This window comes from Nannobrachium achirus, assembly GCF_963921795.1.
Source record: "Nannobrachium achirus genome assembly, chromosome: 6".
Taxonomy (NCBI): domain Eukaryota; kingdom Metazoa; phylum Chordata; class Actinopteri; order Myctophiformes; family Myctophidae; genus Nannobrachium; species Nannobrachium achirus.
In genome coordinates, this window is record NC_137815.1 from 42,989,200 (window position 1) to 43,014,261 (window position 25,062).

The 25,062-nt window shown below is 41.6% G+C and overlaps 1 protein-coding gene across 1 annotated transcript in view; it reads left to right on the forward strand.

Annotated features, from left to right (window-relative positions):
• pparg (peroxisome proliferator-activated receptor gamma) overlaps positions 1–18,192 on the forward strand; it is a 40,943-nt gene extending 22,751 nt beyond the window's left edge. The window contains exons 3-10 of the mRNA XM_080728778.1: positions 122–412; positions 1,550–1,719; positions 5,652–5,790; positions 7,830–8,029; positions 11,242–11,374; positions 12,019–12,212; positions 13,701–13,944; positions 16,135–18,192. Of these exons, the coding sequence (XP_080584904.1) occupies positions 124–412; positions 1,550–1,719; positions 5,652–5,790; positions 7,830–8,029; positions 11,242–11,374; positions 12,019–12,212; positions 13,701–13,944; positions 16,135–16,382 (1,617 nt within the window). The 5' untranslated portion in view covers positions 122–123 and the 3' untranslated portion in view covers positions 16,383–18,192. The remainder of the gene's footprint in view (positions 1–121; positions 413–1,549; positions 1,720–5,651; positions 5,791–7,829; positions 8,030–11,241; positions 11,375–12,018; positions 12,213–13,700; positions 13,945–16,134) is intronic.
• Positions 18,193–25,062: the final 6,870 nt, after the last annotated feature.

Here is a 25,062-nt window from a genome sequence, read left to right on the forward strand (position 1 = left end):
TTCTGTCTGATCCGGGGTTGCTTAACGTTACTGTTGTGTTTTCCTAGAAGGTCACATCCAATCTGTAGCGGATATTGCATCAGCTAAAACGGCGCATCCCTCCTCTCCCCCTCTCTTGTAGACATGGTGGACACCCAGCAGCTCCTAGCCTGGCCTGTGGGTTTCAGTCTGAGCGCCGTGGACCTGTCGGAGCTGGACGACAGCTCCCACTCCCTGGACATGAAGCCTTACTCCACCCTGGACTACACCACCATCTCCTCCTCCTCGTCCTCCCTCCATTCCTCCATGCTCTCCTCCATCTCCGGCGGCGGGGCCTACGATATGAGCCCGCCGTCCAGCGAAGACCACCTGACCAACATGGACTACACACACAGTAGCATGCCTAGCTACAGGATGCAAACAGAAAGTCACAGTAAGTCTGCTTTTATGTTTTTTTTTTCCACAGCAAATTTCCAATGGGATGTTGAGTTGTATAAACCAGTGTTTCTCAAACTTTCAAATTTCAAGGTCTACCCCTTAACTCTGACAGTGTACAAATGGAACCAAATGGACCCGAACAGGTTCATTTGGTTCCATTTGTATACTGTCAGAGTTACAGACTTGTATGGGTCAATTTAGACCCCCCTAGGAACCCACAGAGTCCCTGGAATCCACTTTGAGAAACACTGGTATAAACAACATTTAGAGCTGTGATTCTAAATTTTTAATGTCAGGGACCCCTAGTTTAATATGCTTTAAGCCAGTGGTTCCTACACCTTTTAGCTCGAGACCCAAAAGAGAAATGTGATGTCCCAAACTACAGTATAGTGAAAATCCGTGTTGTGAGCTTGTAGATCTGCTATTTTCACTTTGGCTTAAATGTTACAAAAATGGTTTGAAGTTATTTTTAATGTATAAAAAACTGAAAATCTAAAAAGAAAAAGAAAACGAGAAAAAAGGGAATCAGTGAATTAAACAGAAAAATCATCTCTGGAACACAAATCTTGTTTCCTCTGTAAGATCCTCCTCAATGGTCTCTGTGGGGCCCTGGACCCCATGTTGAGACCCACAGATCTTTGGGGTAAAAACTTGAATTTCTGAGGCTTGTAGTCATTGCAGTCCCAACAGTAGACAGCTAGAGCTAATACATGCTATGGTGTAACTGAGTAGACCTAATAAATAGCATAAGAGATAGCATAAGATATATTTAGTCTTACCTTGAAAAGAAATTCTGATGAAACCTGACACAGCAGAGGGAGTAAAAGTGGAAGTGAGAACATTTGGGGATTTGGACTGTTGATCTGTCATCTCATACGGTATATCAATGTCTATTTTACAGCTTTGTCCATATCCTAGATAGCCTAAACATTTTCCTTTTTTTTACATTTTGTGTATGTTTTTTTTGTATTCTTCTTTCTTTATTCATTACAGTTTCATGAGTACTGTAATTAAGTCCTTGTTGACTATACATCACTGCATGGGCGTCCCTATTTTGGCGATGTCATTGTAGAAAATTCGCAAAAATAGCTTAGGCCTATTATGCTTAATCATCCATCTTTCTTTCTGTTAGATTGTATCAAAATGGAACCAGAGTCTCCTCCACAGTACTCTGACAGCCCCTCGTCCTCCAGAATCCATGATGATTCATCACCATCGGCCTCACTGAACATTGAGTGTCGTGTGTGTGGTGACAAAGCCTCAGGATTCCACTATGGCGTCCACGCCTGCGAGGGTTGTAAGGTACTGTAGGACTGCATACAGTATATGGGAAAGAACTAATGTTTACTCTGCAGCACTGATGTGGAATGGGTTACCTGCAAACCCTAAGCCGATTAGCTCCATTGTTAAATGCAATTCCTCCTCAAAGAGCTATCTGAATAGAGTTCCTTTTACAAATACGTTCTCAGAATGAAACTGGGCGAAAAGAGCTACATATAGTTTTTAGCACCCATTCATAAAGACACATTTTTAGCTTATTTGTTTATTCAGAAGAGCCGAAGCAATATAACATACCTGTAAAAGAGTTTAACTGTCAGAACAGGGAACTGATTTACAATAACAATATAGTAGCACTGATGTGGGCTTCTAAAGTGTACACTTTTTTATTATCTTATCTTGGCCAGGCTGGCAGGCTGCGATTATGTTTTCGCCCCTGTTAGTGCGTGTGCGTGTGTGTGTGTGTGTGTGTGTGTGTGTGTGTGTGTGTGTGTGTGTGTGTGTGTGTGTGTGTGTGTGTGTGTGTGTTCGTGTTCACAGCTAATCTCAGAAACTGCTGGTACAATTAGCATCAAACTTACTTTACGTTTGACTTTACGTACTGCCAGTATCAATAGTGTTATCAATAAAGATATAATGGTATCAATAACTTTACACAATTTAAGATCCCCATCCCTACTGTCTTCCCACTCAGCTACAGCCGCTCTGACAATGTACGGTGTATGTTCCATATTGTATGTAACATTGCAATGCTCTTGCATAGAGGAATTATGTAGACCTTTTTGGTTGGCAAAAGGCACTCAGAACCAGCTATTTGAGTGACACACAATAATGGAATATTGCAATATTCCTGTTTACAAAAATTGCTTGCACAATACTGGCAAAAGAACAGTGACTTAAGTGCTATCAAAGTGTAAATGTATGAAGGGCAAATTCGACAGTGGTGACTACTACCCAATGTGGCATCAGAGTAATTTCCAGAAAGACATGTTCATCAAAGGGCAGACAGAGAGTGATCAAGCCCACTCGTCTCGTCTCTCTCCCCCTGAACATGTGTGTATTTTGACTTGCCAAACCTGCCGGTGGAATAAATGCTACTTTCATATTGCATGGAGAGAAATGTGCCGCTTTCATCTTCTTTGATGCATGTTTCTCTAACCACAAGCCACAGGTGTAGACGTACAGCCAGCCACTCAACATATGACTGTCTGTCTGGAGTATATGTATATGATGACTGTGGGCAAACATTTTGTGGTGCATTTCCATTTTTCTTTGAAATAATTCAGACATAATAATGGTTTTGAAACAAACATGATAAGAGCTACACATTGTATCTGTCACCAGGCCAGGGCAGCTGAAAATGTAGCACTTTATATCGCTATTTTGAGCATTGTTACTATGTCGTAGCTGGTTAGTTTTTCACAGATGAAAAGTAGGTATAATGATAAAAGGTGATAAATTGATATCAACCAAGTTATAAATATAACTTAAAGGGGAAGACCACCCATTTTCAATATTGAACTATGTCATTAATATACTGTACCTTAGAGGAGTTGTGTGGAAATAAAAAAAAGTTCCCCCTCTTCTGTGTTGCCTAGAACTGGAGGATTGATTTTGGGGTTTGTATTGTAAAGTACAATGTGTGATGTCATCAAGTTGTAATTTGCAATACAAACCCCAAAATCAATCCTCCAGTTCTAGGCAACACAGAAGAGGGGGAACTTTCTTTTAATTTCCACACAACTCCTCTAAGGTATATTAATGACATACCGGTAGTTCAATATTGAAAATGCGTGGTCTTCCCCTTTAAGAGAAGATTTCTTCTTTTTTTAAAATAAAATCTGATCTACAAGCTCACAAAATTCAAAATAGTAAAAAAGGCAAAGAAGTTTAGGGATAAGGGGTAAGGCCAAATCTCTTCTAACAGATCTACAAGTTCACAACATGTGTGCTTGTAGATCCGAAATGTTTGCCTAATGTTTGCACCAGAATGACAGAAAACATAAACTGTTTTTTTTTTTTTAAGATTTGTTTTTGGGCTTTTTATGCCTTTATTTGATAGGACAGTAGACTGACAGGAAATGGGAAGAGAGATGGGGAATGACATGTGGCAAAGGTCGTCCGGATCGGGAATCGAACCGGCGACGCCAGCAGGCATCATAGCCTAGTATGTGGTACGCGCCTTGACCACCAGGCCAGCGGGCGCCCCCATAAACTGGTTTTCATGTGGTACTGGTTAATCATCTCTTTGGGGCAACCTGTGGATCACTCCCACAAATCCCAACAAGTTGAATACAAATCTGAAACACAGACATATGCACAAACCAGGGGGATTACAATACCCTGCTACGTAGCATGCATATGGGCAGGGTAATGACATGTCAAAGTGTCTTTCCACTTTGAATCCTCTCAGGATTCACAGGCAAAGGAGAAGTTGTGTTCTGACACTGTGATAACCCTAGGACTGAGCTAGCCGTACTACCACTCTTTATCTAAGCTATTAACCATGGTGAAACAGCTCTGTACACTACACCCACACTCCTCCTCCACGTCATGAGAGTGTTGATGGCTGTGTATTTGAGATTAATAGAATAGAATAGACCATACATAATCTAATCATGTGGATCTCGGGATCCCCATGGGAATAACGCGGCTACAATGTGGATCTTGGACTTCATTTGGCCATCTCGTAACGTTCTACGTCAAACGACATATCTATGACATATGATTCAAAATGTGGCAGTGGTTTCAGCGCTATCGCAGCCCCATTGACTTATATCTTATATTATGTCATTAAAAGTAAAATAATATGTATTAAATGTTATGTTAAAATGTACATTTACCAGGGATATACCACATATACTGTGTACACGTATAATTCTGTATATATAAAATGCTTATACACATTTTATAATGTTGTGTAATAACAAAAGAAAAAAACTAAATCACATTGCTACTGTACTACTTTAAGGAGAGCCTGTGTGGTACTTATAGCATCTCCATCAATTTTCCTTTTTTTAATCACAAGTTATTTAAAGAAGGAGGAAGTCAAACAGAGCTGAGACTCCACCTCAATTCAGAATGTTTTGTTTTTTAAAACAATAAAAGTGTTAGCCTTCTTGGCTGACCCCATGTCTCCCCTGAGACCAGAGCAGAACAATGACCACGGTATCTAACCTTATGATCATTCATAGACATGACTCCTGCTGACTCCTCATGACTCCTACTGACACTGTTTTGTTTTTGCCACTCAGTGGGCGTTCCTGCATAACTTCCATGTACAATGATGTCACACGCATACGCTCTATTGGATGGTGTCAGAGCATTCCACATTTTGGTGGCAGAGTAGCAGCAGTAGAATGAGAATTTCCCCATGTTTGTTCTAAATGTGGGTGGTACCAGTAGTAGTGGTAGAGGGTTATACCAGGTGCAATCTCTCGAGACAGAGTCAATGATACCAGGTGTGGCTGGTATAGTCTCTTCATCACGGGGCGGCATAGCTCAGGGGTAGAGAAACCGTTATTAGAGCACGAAGGGTTCCCGAAGCGTTCCCAGTTCGAATCCGGGCTCCCCCTGAGTTAATGTCGAAGGGTTCTTGGGCAAGACTCTGAACCCCACATTGCTCCCGGTGAGTAGGTTGGTGCCTTGCATGGTTTCCTCCGCCACCGGTGTATGAATGTGTGCGTGAATGGGTGAATGTAATGCACATCTATGTAAAGCGCTTTGGATAAAAAGCGCTATATAAATGCACCATTTACCATTTACCATCACGCTGTGCCAACTGTATATTCTTCTTCCCTGTAATCTGTTTTTAACTACTGTACTGTCTTTGGTGCCTGAATTTCCCCAGCAGGAGCAATAAATGTCTTATCTTATCTTATCTTAGATCATTGTATTAAATTGCCTTTTTTTCCACCAGTATTTATCTTTTAAAAGCATTTATCTTTTTCTTCTAGGGTTTCTTCAGACGGACAATCAGGCTAAAGTTGGTTTATGACCACTGTGATCTCCACTGCCGCATTCACAAGAAGTCTCGTAACAAATGCCAATACTGTCGCTTCCAGAAATGCCTAATGGTTGGCATGTCACATAATGGTAAGGGCCAACTACTGTCACTGACTACTATGACACTGTGACAACAAGCTTAATTTATGAAAAAACATAAAAAGATAGAGGTTACAAGGTTTCTGCCCGACAGCAATGATATACAAATAAAATACATCGAAGGAACCAGCGTGATAAGATCACCCAGAACATCAAGCCTCTACTTTCAAACGGCACATTTTTGTTTTCCAACACACCATCTCTCTCTAGGCACACCACACACCTACACCCTCTCTTGACCCAAGTGACACATGTAGTCTTGTGCGAGACAGTCGCTTTGTTTCAGACGGTGACCCTGAAAAATGCCCCTTTGCACAGATATTGTTCGGTGTGCCCGTTTGCGAGCTGTCTACACCACCAGTATGCACATCTGCTGTCTCTTTGAGGTCGAGCTGTAATGTACGCTTTATATTTACCGCTGTTACCTCTGTGGTCCCCGGCATGTCTTAGAGACCTCCCGTCATGTCAAGTCCCACACCGAACGTACTCCCATGCCAACCTGGTTTCGATGGAAACACAGTATGTTAGTAGGCTAAGGTTCACCTCGAGAGCGGTGAATTGCCCTTGCTTTGGGCTTCAAAGCACAACAAAATACTGTCTACAACTGTTAATTTGACTTCTGAGAATGTACCTTCACTGTTCATTTAAAACATACTGTATTTGGCAGTGTGTGTGAAAATAGCTCTCACTGCTAGAATACTGTACATGTATTTATAAAAAATAGAAACTAAAACGCATGCAATTTCACCATGCCAAATGGGGTCAACAGCATTTGTCCTTATCGCACCCTTAACGTAACGTTGATTTGTTTTGTTTTGTTTCAGTCAGACTATCTTTTCCTCCCGCCTTCCCTTCCTCGTCCACTTATCGTCCTGCCTCTATTTCATGACATCCACCCAGTGCTTTTTCAGACCTATGTGTGTTTTTATTAATCATTGACATCTTATGAGGAGATAGACCGACGTTTTCTTCTCAGAACTAGCTGTGTCACTGTTGCTGGCTTTGTGCCCATTCATAGGTGATAGGAAGGTATTATAGCCCCACGCTCATTTGTATTTATTTGCTAAAGGTGTGATACAGGTAGTAGTAGGGCTGGGCTGGGCCTTCTGATTATTTACTGATTTATTCCCATTGCTGTCAGCCAGTTTTAACAACATATAGTACACTGAACACATTCTTCTGGCCTGAAATGAGGGTTGGATTTGCGGGGAGAGATGAGAGTAAATCAGACTGTCTACATTCCCTAAATGTAAATACGTGTATTTAAATCAGTCTGACTAGATGCAGGGATAAAACATATCCCCACTGGCCATACAAATAAATTACCAAATGGGAGAGAAATCAAAAGCAGAGGCATGGATCCTCCTTCAGCAAATCCAGCCCTGCATTTTACAGAACTAACATTGTTGCAACGTTGACCATGTTTGGGTCAAAGTTGCTGTTAGACTCATGTGCACCCCTCAGCAGATGTTGGCATGCATGGGGTCATTGGACATCATCTGGACTGTTCAAACAGGAGGAACGTGGTACAGGTGTTATGCAACCAGAATTGGCAACCAGCCACAGACAGCCTTTCAGAAATCAGCTGTGAAAACAGAACCTTATCGATTAATACATCCTGAGTGCTAATTTGAGGCAGCAATTCAGATTCTATTTTACCGAATAATAAAAAGTTATTTTAACCACTTAAACCATAGATTCCTCAGTACCTCAGCGGCCTATACTTGATATCTCTCCCTTTTCCCTCTTTACCAAATCAATTAGCTGAAAATAGCCGATCTACATGGTCACACTATGTATCACAACACAACGCACTGTGAGCTTGTAATAGGCGAATGTTAGCCTATTATGGCACGCATGCCCAGAATAGGAATGGGAGGTTCAAGGTTCTATATGTTCTATTCCTGGCCCTAATATTAGTATAAGCAAATTAATATAATGTGTTGCATTATCACATTTTATGTGGCCTATTATGCTCAAACATCTGCACATAATAGACATACAGTAAGCCTACTTGTTTTCTTTCCCAGCCATCCGTTTTGGCCGTATGCCCCAAGCAGAGAAGGAGAAGCTGCTGGCTGAGTTGTCTTCGGACGTGGACAACATGCATCCGGAGTCTACAGACCTGAGGGCTCTCTCCAAGCATCTGTACGAGGCCTATCTCAAATACTTCCCCCTCACCAAGGCCAAGGCGAGGGCCATCCTCTCTGGGAAGACGGGGGACAATGCAGTAAATATCATGAACTTACATAGTTTGTTTTTTTAACCTTTATTTATACCTGTAGGTGTAACTCATGCCCGATTTGGCCAGGTTTTGATAAGATCCTTGGTGCTACACTAGATGTATTTATACAGTATATTTAGTCTTTCATTAGACCAGGGATACTCAAACTTCTGAACTTGTGGGCCACATTACAAAAATGTCAAGGGGCCACAGGTCAGTTTATAAAATGACATTACTTGATAACTTCTCTCTTGTATTTGCTTTTTTCCACATAACATTATTTTATGACTTGGAATTTCATTTATATTCTGTCAATGACAATTTATAATCAAAGTAATTAGATACATTTTCTCTCTTTTTAATAATTCTGTGCAATTAGCATATTCCACAGACCACACTAAAAGAAACTAATGTACATTTGTCTGCTATTTGTCTGGTTTGTTGTCTATCTGTCTGCCTGCTATCAAGTGGGATAACGTTAAAGATAGCTGAGCACATCTCTCTTTCAATTGCTTCACAATGTTATTCATGACTTGGTCCACATTCAACGCAAATGGCTTTTAATTGGCCAAATAATTGATGACATCAGGGATCTTCATATATGGGCATAAAAGGGATTCCGGGGAATACCCATATATGGACTTTTACATTGGTGATGTCACCTGTGATATCACCTGTGATGTCACAGTGATGTGTTAAGCTGTGACATTTCTCATGGTAAACTACGACCTTCGGTCGCAACAACACTCATGTTCAGCATGATAGACTAAATAGACTTACAGTAGAATTAAGTCTATTTAGTGACGTTCAATTAGCTAAATTGGAGGTGGACACACCCCTGATGCATTTTTGATTTGTGTTTTAGCCATAGATTGTCTAATTGTCATGCCTTTAGTAGTTGAGCCATGTGATGACGTGAGGTCATGTACTTCTGTGTATATGTACATTATGTCACTATGGATTTCTCCATCAAAGGGTGTTGAAAATGTCAAAACAAACTTGGGCTGAATCAAAATACCAGACCTAAATAGGGGATGAGCCACATGATTCAACTGCTGTGTGTACACCTCTAGGTTAATACGTATGTTGTTGTTGGTGAAACTGAGAGTTTCTTATTAAACTTATTGAAAGCACATGTCTTGGGCATTTGGAAATTGTTTCAAATGACATTCACCCCATGGGATCAGTTCTGGACAGTCATACTACCTAACAAAGGAATAGACATGTGTAATGCTTCATCCAAATTAAAAACAGGATCTCATCAATATTTATGACCAGAACACCACAATAATTTATTACGCCATTTGTTTTGGTACTTGAATATATGACTTCCTGAAGAATGAAGCACCACATTGTATTGTAGCCAGTTACAGTATTGAATGCCTCCTTTTCAGAAAACTGTTATCAGGGCATATTAATATCTGGCAACCAATCTGTCCGCTTTAGTTTTTAGATGACTTGATCAAGTGGCAACAGAAGTTGTTCTTGTCCTTTCCTGATGTTTCCTGTAATACTGTAGTCAACTATCCCAAGGCTATTCTGGATCTCATCCCTGTTTGTTATGACTGCTGGTTGTGATGATAGTACAGTAGATGCTTGTTTTAGTCTACAGATTTTCAAAGTGGAAGCCGTGGCCTGCAGAAGGCAGGATATTTGGGGGTCCTTGGCTTTGAAACATTTGGGAACCCCTTCTTTAGTCAATACCGGCATAGTCACTGAACCACAGCAAGCTTTCCAATGGAAACCATAAGTCCTAAAATATGATATGGATTTATGAATAGTCGGCATTCAGGATAGTTTCACCAGTATTCTGCCGACTTTTTTCCATAATGTTGTTACTGATACAGATTGTCGATATTACGTGTGACATGTATAACAGTTGTTTACGAAGTAGTAGAACAGTGTGTTTCAGTAGTATTAAAGTAGTACTGTAGTATCTGTAAATTGTAGTGTACAGTTGCAATACACAGCCAGAAGCAGAATCACTGTGTGTGCCCAAAAAGGACCACATTTCTTGTCTAATCTGTTAGAAATGAAAGTTTTAATGTTGTCTAATAAGAAAGGGCAACTCATTTGAAAGATCCCCTGTGAAGATCTTGCCTTAAATTCTCTTTGGGACCTCCCATTAGTCATCGAGTCTGTCTGCTGTGAAAAATGGACAATTTCAGCGTATGAATGGTGTAATTCATGGGCTGAGGCCAGTGCGTGTCGTTGCCAGCGTATTTCCAAACAGTGAGCTTGGCTACGGGCTCGGCTAAGCCTCAGTGACTTATGAGAAAGATGATGAGATGTTTTTGAGTCTCTGTCTGCACAAACAATTTATTGGGTTTACTGGTCAGACATAAGAGATGTGCCATGAACAATGAGGCATAACTTTTAACACGCGGGAGGTATCGACTGACACGCAGTGAAGGAATGAATCACTTGTATCTGATGATGATTTGTCCTTGGAAGACCCAACGAAAAAAGCTGATGCTGTCAGCGTCTCTTTCTTTTTCTTTTTCTTGGTCTAACTCAGTGTGGTTCTCAAAGTGCGTTCCGGGGACCCCCAGCGGATCTTGAAAGCCAAATGAGTTAATTTAGCATCACGATCAGTTGAACCACTTTAACCATATTTTATGCTTAAAGGGGAAGACCACCCATTTTCAATATTGAACTATGTCATTCATTTAATATACCTTAGAGGAGTTGTGTGGGGAAAAAAAAGTTCCCCCTCTTCTGTGTTGCCTAGAACTGGAGGATTTATTTTGGGGTTTGTATTGCAAATCACAACTTGATGACATCACACATTGTACTTTACAATACAAACCCCAAAATCAATCCTCCAGTTCTTGGCAGACACAGAAGAGGGGGAACTTTTTTTTTTATTTCCACACAACTCCTCTTAAGGTATATTAATGACATAGTTCAATATTGAAAATGGGTGGTCTTCCCCTTTAAGCTATTCAGCTAATGTGACACATTGTGAGTGTTTTTAACATTTTGCAATAACACAAATTAACACAAATCTTCTCAACCTGGCACAAAACCTTTTCAGATGGAGGCGCGCGGACAAAGGCGTATCAATCTGGGGGTCCTTGACATGAAAATGTTTGAGAACCACTGATCTAACTCATTCCTGTCCTTGTCCTTTCTTTCCTCCTCTGCTCCCCTCTTCCTCCCTCTCCTCCCCTCGCTTTTCCGTCCCACTTCATCCCTCCTCCGTCTTTCCCCTTCAGCCTTTTGTTATCCATGACATGAAGTCTCTGATGGAAGGAGAACAGCTCATCAACTGCAGACAGATGCCCGGGCAAGAGCAACAGCTTCACCACCAACCACAGCAGTCCTCTGGGATCACAGTCGGACATGGAGGTCAGTATGACCATATCGTCATTTGTCACTGTCGGGACTCGGGTGAAAGCCTATTTGAGCGCTGCAAACCTTTCCTACGTTTGACTTAGTGTGTAGGTCCCTATATATGCAGTACCAACCGCGAGACTAACATAGAAAGTACGCAGAGAGCGACATCACCACAGCTGATGTCACGGACAGAACGGCTCATAGAGCACTGCTCACTTCACACTGGTGTGATTTTTTTTCACACCTTGTGGAAAAGAAGTGTGTGTGTGTGTGTGTGTGTGTGTGTGTGTGTGTGTGTGTGTGTGTGTGTGTGTGTGTGTGTTCCTTTTTTTGCATGTGCATATCTTTAAACTGTATATTCTTTCTTTTCTTTTTTTGTGTGGGGGGGGGGCTTTCTGCCTTTATTGATAGATATATAGTAGACAGACAGGAATAGAGTAGAGTGACAGGAAATATCATGTACTATCTTCTTAACTATTATCCCTCCATATTTGTCAGAGACTGACGTTTTGGATGAGGTCATCAGTTTGGCCCACGTCCACAGGGAAGCCATGCATGCCGTTCGTGGATGCCGTCTTGTAATGTTTATACACACATGTCAACAAGTTGAATCAAGGTTTCTCCTTTCTAAATAAATCTAATTATATTTACATTAGGCGTCACAGCAGGTCACCCTGCAGCAGGCTGTGGCGTTGGGAGTGTAACAGGAGTGGGTGGCCAGGGGCCAGAGGATGCCGTGGAGCTGCGCTTCTTCTACAACTGCCAGACCCGCTCAGCCGAGGCAGTGAGGGAGGTGACAGAGTTCGCAAAGAGCATCCCAGGATTCGTAGAACTGGATCTCAATGACCAGGTGGGGTGACTGACCTAATAGCTTTGGCAATCACTTTGGCAATCACTTTAACCATAGCATCTCTTTTTCAAGGCATGTCATCAAACGGTGAACATGACAGATCTACAAGCTCACAACACATCGCAAACGCGACAATCAATCAACCAAACTATTCTCAAACAAAAGAACATAATGGTCCATAGCAATATAAACACAACACATTGTGAGTTTGTAGATCGGCTATTTTTGTTTGTCATTGTGTATATCGTTGTTGTCATAGAAAACATTGTGCAGCAATTTACTGTATTTTTTGTTGTTGCTGACGCTGTTATTTATTATAAAGAAATTATAAGACTTAGCTAAATACAACTTTTTCTCAATTCTTCCAAACCTCGCTTTGCAATAAAATATAACTAGCACATCTTGCAGTTGTTTTCTGTCTACTCTACCATTCATAAGTGAAACGTCTCCCCTGGCCAAGAGGGGATTCCATTTTGGAAGAGTGGTCTCATGTGGGAGACCCTGGTTCAAGTCCCGGATCGGACATAAAAGTTATGGATTGCTTAGTTTTTTAGTTTAGTTTAGTTTTTAGTTTATCATTTTTACAAGTCATACATCCACTTAGTCATTGTTACATGTGATCAAAAGGAATAGGCTGAAGCTGAAAGCTTGTAGAAGCCTATCCTACTTATTCAAGGAGTAAAATACAGTGATTAGTTATAGGAATGTTTGAAATTCAAGGATGCATCGGCCTCATAGCAGATATGAGAGAATAAAAAAAGAAAAATAGAAAATTAAGAAAATGGAAAAAACATGTTGGAAGAATTTCCATATACATCAACACTAGCAATTCAGGAATCAGAAATATGTTATAAGAGTATACGATTTTACCTTCTGGTGATAATGAAATAAATGAATAGAATAATCTACTTTTTTTTCTCAAAAAAAATGTAATTAAATAAATGGAGATAAAGGAAACATGATAAAAGGATAAGTGCAGTAATAATAATAACTGGAAAGGAACTTGCAACTTTTATGATGCTGTACTCCTCTCTGTTCAACAGCCCAGTATGTTGTTATTTATAGTATGTAACATATAGCTCTGTGGTGGCAACACTGCCACAATGCTGCATACCAACTGTTTACCATGACCTTTCATACTTGCTGATATGAACAATAAGGCCATCACACGCTTAGCACTCTTAATAATAAATGACACCGATCATCCTCTGTATCGCTACTTCGACATAATGCCATCGGGGCGAAGATACAGAACCCTGAAGTGGCACAAGGTTCGTTTTAGCAGGAGTTTTGTCCCCTCAGCCACCACTGCACTAAAAAACTGCCTCGCCCCCGTCGCTAGGATGGTTTTTCTGTGCATAGTGGGGACCTGATGATATGTGATTTGTTTGTTTTGTGTTACGTATATATGGTTATGTGCTGTTTTTTGTTTGAACAGACTTCAGGGACATTAAAGATTATTATTATTATTCCCCACCTCTCCCTCAGGTGACCCTGCTGAAGTACGGGGTGATCGAGGTCCTGATCATCATGATGGCTCCTCTCATGAACAAAGACGGCACGCTGATCTCCTACGGCCAGATCTTCATGACCCGGGAGTTCCTCAAGAGTCTTAGGAAGCCTTTCTGTCAGATGCTGGAACCTAAGTTTGAGTTCTCTGTCAAGTTCAACACCCTGGAGCTGGATGACAGCGACATGGCGCTGTTCCTGGCCGTCATTATTCTCAGCGGCGGTGAGTTGTTTTATCACTGTAGAATTCATTATAATATACCGACTACTTGACTACACTTTATTATCTGTACGATACAGCTCGGAGCAGCTTCAGCATGCCGGGGCAAAATAATAGTAACAGGATGTTGGCTGTCAACGCAGTCGTGAATTTCGGTGGGAGAGTAGCAGTATGTCAGGCTGGGATACAAATGGGAGATTTATGCTAAGAAAGGGAATTTCATGCTCTCAATCTTTAAACAATAGCCTTACAGTGCATGCATGATATTAACAGTTACTGGATATTAATCTGTATGTGGGTAATTGACTTTCAGGGTAGTGTAGGGTACAATTAGGTAATGTACAATTATATGTTATTTGGTGTTATCTTTTCCATTTCTTTGACTCCATGAACTGCTCATGTTTTGCATTGGTACCTTACCTACAGTAGACTCAGTTTAACTCATTTGATGCCCACAATGTGCCAACGCGTCGAACTCTTTGATGTCTCTGTGTGCGCGGGGGGTCTTACAGTAAGCACCCTGGAGTCTTTTGCATGGCAGGTTCTCATAAACATTGTGCAGGACCACTTTGGACAGACCTATTTGACATTTATCAAGAGAGACATATTATCAAGAGCATATGCATACTACTGTAGTAAAATTCTCAGTTCTCAAATGGATAAATTAAATGAGGATTTCACTCAGTATAAGCTATGCATGCTACCATACAAATTGCATGCGCGCGCGCGCGCGCACACACACACACACACACACACACACACACACACACACACACACACACACACACAGACACACACACACACACACACACACACACACACACACACACACACACACACACACACACACACACACACACACACACACACACACACACACACACACACACACTGATTTTCGCACAGTTCTAATGTCAATATTGCTGCCAAAACTGGGGAACATCAGATTTTAGGTCACAAAGACTGAATCGATTCATCCATTTTGTGTCTGTATGCATACAGTCAATATTGTCTTGGCCTCCATTTCTGCCTTTGGGGTGTCCTGGATTGAACCAGAATCAGATATTTTTTTTAAGTGCCACAAGTTTGTTATTTGCTCACAGATCTATAGGATGTGTTTGATTATGCTGCTTGCCACATGTGCACTTGATAATACTGTAGCTCAACCTTGAACCTGCTGTCCCTCGAAATCAGATCATTAGGTCAAACATTAACTTAAATGACAGAGATTATCTGCAAATCAAGATAAACATAAAAAGCTTTTGTAGAGGCAGCTAAACGCAGTCTTTTTAAGAATCTGTCACATTTTCCTGCTACATCAAATTATTTTCACTGCCTTTGTGCGGCCCCAAGGCTCCGCCTTTTGCTGTCTGCACATCGCTGCCTCGTTTCAATATGAGTGAAAACACTGAACACATGTAACCACAGTTTTCTCTTTCTCTTCTCTCTATTCTTCCCGGTTCACTGTTTTCTATTGTAACCTCATATTAACGCTATCTCATTCTTGTTTAATCCAACAAGTCTGCTAAATGTATATTTACTAGGGGAATAATGGAGATGAAACTGCATTTCTTCTGATTTGTGACTATTGTATTTGTGACTATTGTATTACTTTGTAGATACAGCAGAAGCTCCAGGAAGAACTACTGTCACGTCCGTGCCAACAAATAATTATAATGATCCTAGTAAATGTTATAAATCACCCTATATACTTTGATGTCCGGGATCCCCCAGGGTTCTGTACTTGGCCACCTATTTTTCCCCCCTTCTACATCAAGGGCCCTATTTTTGTCCATGCCTTACCTCTTCACCTCAAACTTCTTTGCCTTTTTTACTATTTTGAAAAACATTTTAAAATACTTCCAATAACCGATCTACAAGCTGTTGTTGGTGTAGATCGGCTAGTTAAATTATTTTCAAATGTTTTTCAAAATAGTAAAAAAAAAAAGGCAAAGAAGTTTAGGGATAAGGGGTAAGGCACGGACGAAAATCGGGCCCCAAATCTCTTCCCCTAAAATAGCCAATCATCTGCTGTTTTCAACCAAAATGTTTACCTTTCGTTGTTGCGTTGTCTTTCTGACATATAAAAAATATACCCACCCAATATATTCTGAACTTGACGATTCTATATCAATATCGCGGCATTAAAAATATATATATTCATGAGTCTATGTTTTTTGCCCACCCCTACAGACCGCCCTGGCCTGCTGAACGTGAAGCCCATCGAGCGCCTTCAGGAGACGGTGCTGCACTCTCTGGAGCTGCAGCTGAAGGTCAGCCACCCAGACTCCCTGCAGCTGTTCGCCAAGCTGCTGCAGAAGATGACCGACCTGCGGCAGATCGTCACCGACCACGTCCACCTCATTCAGCTGTACAAGAAGACAGAGGTGGACATGTGTTTGCACCCGCTGCTGCAGGAGATCATGAAGGACTTGTATTAAAAAAATTAAAATACTTGTGGCAGGGAGGGCGAGAGAAGTGAGGGACTGTGAGAGAAGTGTTGTCTGTGCGTGCGCACGTGTGTGCGTGTGCGTGTGTGTGCGTGTGTGTGTGTGTGTGTGTGTGTGTGTGTGTGTGTGTGTGTGTGTGTGTGTGTGTGTGTGTGTGTGTTTGTAACTACCATCGTTGATGTAGTAGGTGCAGCTTTGAGATGCATTTCCAACTTCTGTGGACTATGTGCTTGATCATGATCATCAAGAACGCACTACTCGCCGGTAGAATCTGCCAACAGCAGACGCTACCTGACGGTCCCTCCTGTGAACAGCTACCGGGAAGAGAGGCAATAGACCCAGTGGCCTTCCAGCGGTATGTCCGTCCGCTTTCGGAACAGCAGTGGGTGAGCAGGCCCATGAAAACAACTGCAGAGAGAGTGCTTTAACACCAAGCGACAGTGCAAGACTAAGAACTTTGTTTCCTCTGGTGATCCAGCCTAGGTCATACCCACAGACTGGTTGCTGGAGGATTTCAACAACTTGAGATCCCCAAAAAGGACACAAAAAGGCTGACAAAGTATTGTGTTGTCTCTTGCTGTATATGCCGGAGACGCTGCTACTTATACCCATAGAGTACTGAGTGTCAAGCTTATTGTATCATGAAGACATATGCCATGATTTTGTGAATGTAACCTTACTGCACCTATTATATTTGTGTCCTTGTATGCTCTCCCTTATGTGGACATAAATACATTGTTCAAATGTGTGTGTCAAATTTGTGTGTGTGTGTGTGTGTGTGTGTGTGTGTGTGTGTGCGTGTGTGCGTGCGTGCGTGCGTGCGTGCGTGCGTGCGTGCGTGCGTGCGTGCGTGCGTGCGTGTGTGTACACGGTGGGGGTTGAAAGGAAGAGAGGCTGACGTAGCCAGACAGAATGACTGACTGAAAGTAAGGTGTGAAATAGGGAAGATGGGGGGTTGGATGTCACTGACAAGAGTCATTTCTCGGATAACCCGTAACATGTGAGCAACATGTGGTTTGTAGTCATTTAGCCACTGCTGAGCATGGATATTTCCTTTAGCCACTGCTGAGCAATGGACCTTTCATTCTGAGTGGACCATCAACCACAACAACCAAAGTGCACTGCTGTCCATCAGTGAGAAAGCCAGAACTTCCTGAATCTCTTGATCTCCTCGAGAGATATTCTTCTGTACTCAGTCCTGGTGAACATTTAAGTGTCTCTTAAAAAAGTAAAGAGAACAACAATATCACTGTGAATATATATTTTTTGTTTGGTCACGTGTCATTAATAGGGTTAGGGATCTTTCTTAAGCAGCTTTTGTTCAAAGACAGCAGGTTGCAAAACCACGAAAGCTGTTAGTACACACATTACAAGTAACATCTCTGAAGATATCGACTCATGTTTGAATATCTAGTTTGAAGACATATTTTGGTTTGCAAGCTGTGCATTTTATACTGTATAAAGGACCTGTGGAAAGAATGTCACATACAGTGCCTAATCCTTTTTTTATATATATATACATTATCGTTGTACAGATTAAATTGTCATTTAAGTACAAGAGTACAGTATAGTGACCTAATTGGTCTCACTTTTATTTCAAATTACACAAAAATGCTTGGATGATCATTTTCACTGTTCGAAATTACTTATAACAATATGTTTAAAGCTACATGTTTATAAAGTCTGATTTATCAGATTTGGGTTGTTTTTTTCTTTTTCAGATTTGTTCCACTGACAGTGGGATAGAATTTAATATCTGTGGGAACAGTAGAGATTGTATAAATAAAATATTTTCTCAATATTTTGTTCATTGGATGCACCTTTTGTTGTTTGTTGAAATGAGATTAGTTTATTTGGTGTGAAACTCTACTACACTATCAAAGTTATAGACATTATTGTGGCTTTTTTCACTTATTAAAATTGACACAATTGTATCCACTTAAACCCTATGTACTTGACCAGGGTCCCACAGAGCTCTGTTCAAGATCCGGTTCTCTTCGCCAAGAATAACTGATCACGTGTGTGAGATGCATTGTGAGCTTTTGTAGATCTTTTGCCAAATGTTCGCCCCGGAACCGGTACACTAGCGTTTAAGTTAACGGTGACATTGTTAGCTGTCATCACCACCAGCATTACATCATCCATTCAGAGCATATCTCACCAAGCACACACTCACACACCCCTTTGATATTGCAACTTCTGAACCCATGCCGAAACAGGCAGGAAGTTCAAAAATCATGTAGCTTAAGTGAAATAACACATGGAATTAGGAGTGTATTTGTAAATAAACAACCTATTATTATAAACAAAGATAAGGTTTCTGTATGTGTGTGTGTGTGTGTGTGTGTGTGTGTGTGTGTGTGTGTGTGTGTGTGTGTGTGTGTGTGTGTGTGTGTGTGTGTGTGCTCGTGCACACGCGCGCGTGTGTGCACTTATGCACGCTCATGTGTACGAGTGCATGCAAGCGTACGTGTGTGCATGCACATGTGTGCTTGTCTCATATTGTGTGTGTGTGAGTTAATTTTGTCAGCGTACGTGTGTGCATGCACATGTGTGTTTGTGTCATTATATATTGCTATGATATAAACTTTCTTGAATTCTTGCATTTAGACTTAATAGAGCAATCGTGATGTAAATAAGGATTTGTATGACAAAATAGTCTCGTTCTCTTTATCACTCCATCTCTCTCCCTCTCTTTCTCACTTCTTTCTCTCTTTCTATCTCCCTCTGTTGCTCTCTCTTTCTGTCACCATCTTTCTTTCTTTCCTCCCTCCCTCACTCCCTTGCTCCCTCCCTCTCTCCCTCCCTCGCTCCCTGTCTCTCTCTCTCTCTCTCTCTCTCTCTCTCTCTCTCTCTCTCTCTCTCTCTCTCTCTCTCTCTCTCTCTTTTTAGCAGCCAGTCAGACTCAGGCTGCTGTGTGATTCCTCCCTGGGTGGTCAGATGGTACATGGGAATGTGGCGTTTGACACCAGAGGGGAGATGAAAAGCAGGAAGGAGAAGGGGAGATGAGGGGGAGGAATAAAGGAAGTGAGTGGAAGGGAAGCGAGCGAAAAAGCAAAAGTGAGAGAAGAGAGGAAGGGAGAGGGGGGGACTGATAGGAGAAGTATGTCTTCTAAAAATAAACACGTGTCTTTGGCAGGTGGGGAGTTTTGGCGTAGGTCCTGAGGGTCGGTCGGACTCCTCTTGGATGGTTGACGATGATGATGATGATGATGATGATGATGATGATGAAGAAGATCTTCGTGTGTCAGCATATCCTTACTTTGTTGGGGCTGGTCTCTGTAGACCAAAACCTGCCAACATTCCTAAACCAATCTGCCAAATAATTTTCATAAGAATAGTTATTATATTCTGTTATCCAGAGAAGGATCTTGCAGGAAGGAGTCCAACCATAGCACATTAGGTTATTTGTGTGAGGAAGTCGTATTTTTGTGTTCCTTTATGAAACGGCAGCTTCTTTTTGTCTCCTCTTCTGTTTAGATGACAGGCAGAGGTTCCACTCCCAACATTGTGAGGGATTCCTGTCTTTTTCTTTCCTCCCCTCTCTCCCCTGCTCTCTCTCTCTCACACACACTCCATATCGTACTGTGTGTGTGTGTGTGTGTGTGTGTGTGTGTGTGTGTGTGTGTGTGTGTGTGTGTGTGTGTGTGTGTGTGTGTGTGTGTGTGTGTGTGCGCGTGTGTGCGTGTGTGCAGTGTTAATTTTGTTGACTAAGTACTGTACTAAAATACTAAGATTTTGATATTTAGTCGACTAAGACTAGATTAAGACTAAACTATTTCAGATGACTAAAATTAAGGTCAAACCGCACCTCTGCAACTAGACTTTGGCTTTGACTTTACATGACTTACTTTACTGGTCTTACTGTTTTCATCAGTGGCAGACAGTGCCAATCAATCCACATTATGAAAATTACCACAATAAACCGTATTCACCTGGCGGCCATGTTTGAATTTTGCATTGAAAAACCGACCGTTACCGGGGGGGTATTCTTGTATCTGTAGGAGATGCGTTGTAAAGGAGCGCTTGCTTTTTCTGGAGACGACGGAGGCATGCCGTCTCAGGCGACCTTGAGCCATGTGAGACACTGCTGCGTGAGCGAGTCGCCGTGTCGAGCGTTGTGAAGGTCGCATGAACCGTTAGAAGTTGTAAACCAAGGGGCCAGAATAGTAAATCTTCGTCCCCCGACTTTCGGTATACCTTCGTGCGGTCCAAGTGAACACAACGGAGCCCTCCCTACCTCCGTCCGGTTCAACCAATCACAAGACGCGACCAACAAGGCATCTCCTACGGATACCATTATCGCTTATCGGGGTGGCATTTCATTGACTTAAAATGGACAACCCCGCCCTAAATCACTTCTAGGCTCAATTTACTACTTATATTGATCCAAAATTACTGTCCATGGGGTCTATTAGGCAGAAATGCCCCTGTTGTCCAGTTTCCCCAGCAGAAGCCAGCAGCTCTAGCAAAGAGTGGAGCCTATGAGCCTATTGCTTTTACACTAATTTGTTGTGGTCAAAAGTGTTTTTATTTTTCATGAGTGTGTTATTATTTGTCATTACAAACACATCCATGCCATCATTGTCCCACAAAAGCCATCACACTCTGCTAAGCAGATGTTATGCTTTTACGTGTTTTACCAAGTCCTGGAAAAGATGCCCTGTGATTGGCCAGTACAGTCACTTTGATTGGCAGTTGTGCCGAATGCTCGCCCCAAAACATGATTTAAGAGATTGTGGTGGCTTGTGTGGGACAGCCAAGGCATGGATTTGTTTGTAATGACAAATAGTAACATATTCATGAAAAAAGAAAAAAAATGTGACCGCAACAAATAGCGTAAAAGCGATAGGCTTATAGGCTCCACTCTATGCTAAAAGAGCTGCTGGGGAAACTGGACAACAGGGGAATGTGTGCCTAATAGACCCCATGGACAGTAATGTTGGATCAATATAAGTAGGAAAATGAGCCTAGAAGTGATTTAGGGCGGAGTTGTCCTTTAATGGCAAGATGGCTGCCGTGTGAATATGGTGCATCTGTCACACAGCCATTCCTTTCCGAAACATGGCCCCCACAAAACTGTAAAAAGTGACGACTCATCACTAATCCATGGTTTTAAGGGGGCCGTTTTTAGCCCAAGGAATGTTTTTCGTGCAAAACAAATGCTTGTATTGGATTCAGAATCATGAAAAACCCCTAGTTTGACCCCTCACATGCTACTTAAAGCATATTTATTTTTGAGCGGTGGTCACACCGTCTCCTATACGTGGCCGTGTGTGTGGGTATCCGTCCGGCCGTCCGGCCGTCCGTGTATGTAGCCTCAAGCCTGCAGTACCTTTTCTGACCACACATGTTAAGGGAGGGGCGCTGTTGTTCTCACTCACACACACACACACACACACACACACACACACACACACACACACACACACACACAGGGGGGAAGGGTGGGTCAGCATGTGTGGTCAAGTATTATTATTATTATTAACAAACTGAATGTTTTATGGTCAAATAAATTAGAGTGTGTGAAGAAACTACAGCATTGTAAAGCACACTAACCCCGCTGCACCCACCCAGTAGTGCTGTTGCACAGCCTCCACGACCACCGCTCAGTTCACACGGGTGTGATTTTTTGTATTATTTTACTGTATATTAAAGTCTATGAGACGCCAACTTTGATTAACTCCCAAAGGTTTCCCAAGACAAATCTGCAATGTCCCTTTAGCTAAAAATGTTCCATATGACATGTTCTAAGTGTGTGCCAAATGTCATGCTTCTTTCATAAAGTGCACGATTCCATCAACATACTGCCCAAAATGCCCGGATTATGTCTATTCAAATAAAAATAAAATCTAAAATAGTCTGCAAGCTTGTGAGCTTGTAGACTAAATAAATAAATACTCTGTCTTTATTTAATTAAAAAAATATATATATACAATACATATATAATGATATGCCCAAAATACATACACCAGAGTTAAAGTGGTTAAAACCATGACATGTCACATGAACACTGTGCAATAATAGGCTGCAATGAAAATATAATCTTGATATGAAAGCAGAGAGATATTCATGACAATCCAGTTGCATTAGTCTGGAAACCTGAGCTTTTCAAGTATAGCCCATCATTATTGACATTTAACTGGCATGGGGACAGGTTTCTATTAATCTTGAGATTGCATCGCATTTCATTTGTCACATACTTTTCATGATGTGATTCATCCAATCACATGACTGCTGTTGCCATCCGGCAAGAGTAGCTGCAATGCCATGCCCATCATCTGGCTTAAAGGGAAATTTCACTTTCAAAAATATTTTGGGTCATTTTATCATCTTCTCTGGCTTTTGTGAGCACCCCAGACAGTTTTTTAAGTTGCTTGATTCAATAATGAGACATTTGTTTTTAAACAATATGTTTATTTTTTTTTCCCACACACAAAACCACATATACAACACAATAAAAGACCACAATCAAAATTCAGACAAAACAAAAAAGCATACAATATACAAAAAGAAAACACAAAAAGCAAAAAGCAAAACACCTGACATAATATTTAGACATTTGATATTAATTTTATCAGACATGCCCTCTTCCTATACAAACTCGTGACTCATACTACCGTACGGAGGTTTACTCTTACACATTTATTTTTTATATTTATTTTCGAAAAACACATGGCCCGCTCTCTCCGTCACCAGAACCAAGGACGGGTGTTTTCAATGAATTTATTATAGTTAAAATGTTTGAGAGTTTGAAGTTACAATGGGTTTGTATAGGGGGCTCTGAAAAAATGAATACCAAATATCTAAATACTGAATCAAGTAACTTAAAAACTGTCTGTGGTGGTCCCAAAAAGCCTGAGTAGACGATAAAATTACCCAAAATCTTTTTAAAAAGTGTAATATCCCTTTAACCTGGTAGGGGCTACAGGTTTTGAATGAGCACCAATTATACCGGTATGTAGAGCAGTGGTTCTGATGCTCAGGGGCCTTGGGCTCCACTGGTTCCCCGGAAAATAAGGAACAATATACAATACATTTAAAGGGATTGTTTTTGTCCTGTTCCCTACCCAATAATTTGATGACCAGCAGTGGTTCCCTATGGAGACACAAAAGAGTGTCCTCAAATGATTAGTTTAGGAATGCAACAAAAGTCACCATGGGGGTATTTTTAGGGGTGAATTATCCCTTTAAATAGCCGATCTACAAGCACACAATACGCTGTATCACGACACGTTGTGAGCCAAGCGAGATACAGTATACACAAGATATATAGCGAGGCAAGAAAGAGATTTGGTTAAATCAGCTGTTTTGATGCCATCAAAAGGCCTGCCAAAATACTTTTCTCTTATATGATATTTAGTCGACTAAAACCAGACAAAAACTAAAACTTTTCAGATGACTAAAATATGACTAAAACTAAATCCCTCTGTGTGTGTGTGTGTGTGTGTGTGTGTGTGTGTGTGCGTGTGTGCGTGCGTGCGTGCGTGCGTGAGTGCGTGCGTGCGTGCGTGCGTGCGTGCGTGCGTGCGTGCGTGCGTGCGTATCGGGGGGAAGCACAAGTAAGTACAGAGTCGGTAGGGCCTTATAGGGACTGGGTGTGATTCTGGACTCGACCTTGACCCATTGGCCCAGTTCTACCCAGGGAGTACAGTACATGCAGTGGGAGGGTGGTTACCATACCAGTGACAAAGCTCTCCCTCCCACTGTCAAGCTTCTGATGGTGACTCACATGGATGGTATTTTAGGGAGATACCAAGGTCATTCCTGAAGTCTAGCGGTTCATGTTTTATTTTGACACTTTTTTTTTACATGGATGAACACTTCTAATTCTGTTTGCCAATGATCCCCAGTTAGACTGTTGCTGGATTAGATCATGTTTTAAATTGTCAAGCAATTATGGTGAACAGATATGGTGGGGCGGGCCTACAAAGATATTTCTGACAGCTCTGATGTACAGGAAATGCAGCAAGATTCCTTCCTCCACCACTTTATAAAATGGCAAAGAGAGAAGGAAAGAATCTTCACACTGTATAAATTCTCTATAGAGTGTGGCACGTAAGTCTACACATTGTGAGCTTGCAGATCTGCTATTTTTGGCACGTGTGCGCCCCAAGAATATAGGGATGCTATGGTTCTGAGTGGATATGGTTTCAATCACCATCCACAGTTAATGATTACAGATTGTGTTCATGCATACATTAATTTGGGGGAGTGAGGGCATCTGAGTAGTTATTGTATTGTTTCAGCTGCATGGGCTGGAGATGGGGAGGAACAATAGAGGCCAATGAAAATAACAAAGGATTGTGAGGGAGGCCCAGGCCAGTGAGTTTAGTCAATTTGGACCAGCCCTATCCCTCATACGGCCTCCTGTCCTCTCCTGTCCCTCCTATATGGACCAGCCATGGCCTCCTCCTCTTCTGTCCCACCCATGGCCTCCTCCTCTCCTATTTTACCACTAAAATGTGGAACGCCCTGCCGAAGGCCTTAAAGGAGTGTAAATCCCTAACTTCCTTTAAAACCGCTCTGAAAAACCTCGTACATGCGGCTGCCACTCGAAACTGGTATTCAATAAACCAGGCCTAACCATACCCTCCCCCTGACCCTTGTAAATACCTTTCATTTTGCATTGTGTGTGTGTGTGTGTGTGTGTGTGTGTGTGTGTGTGTGT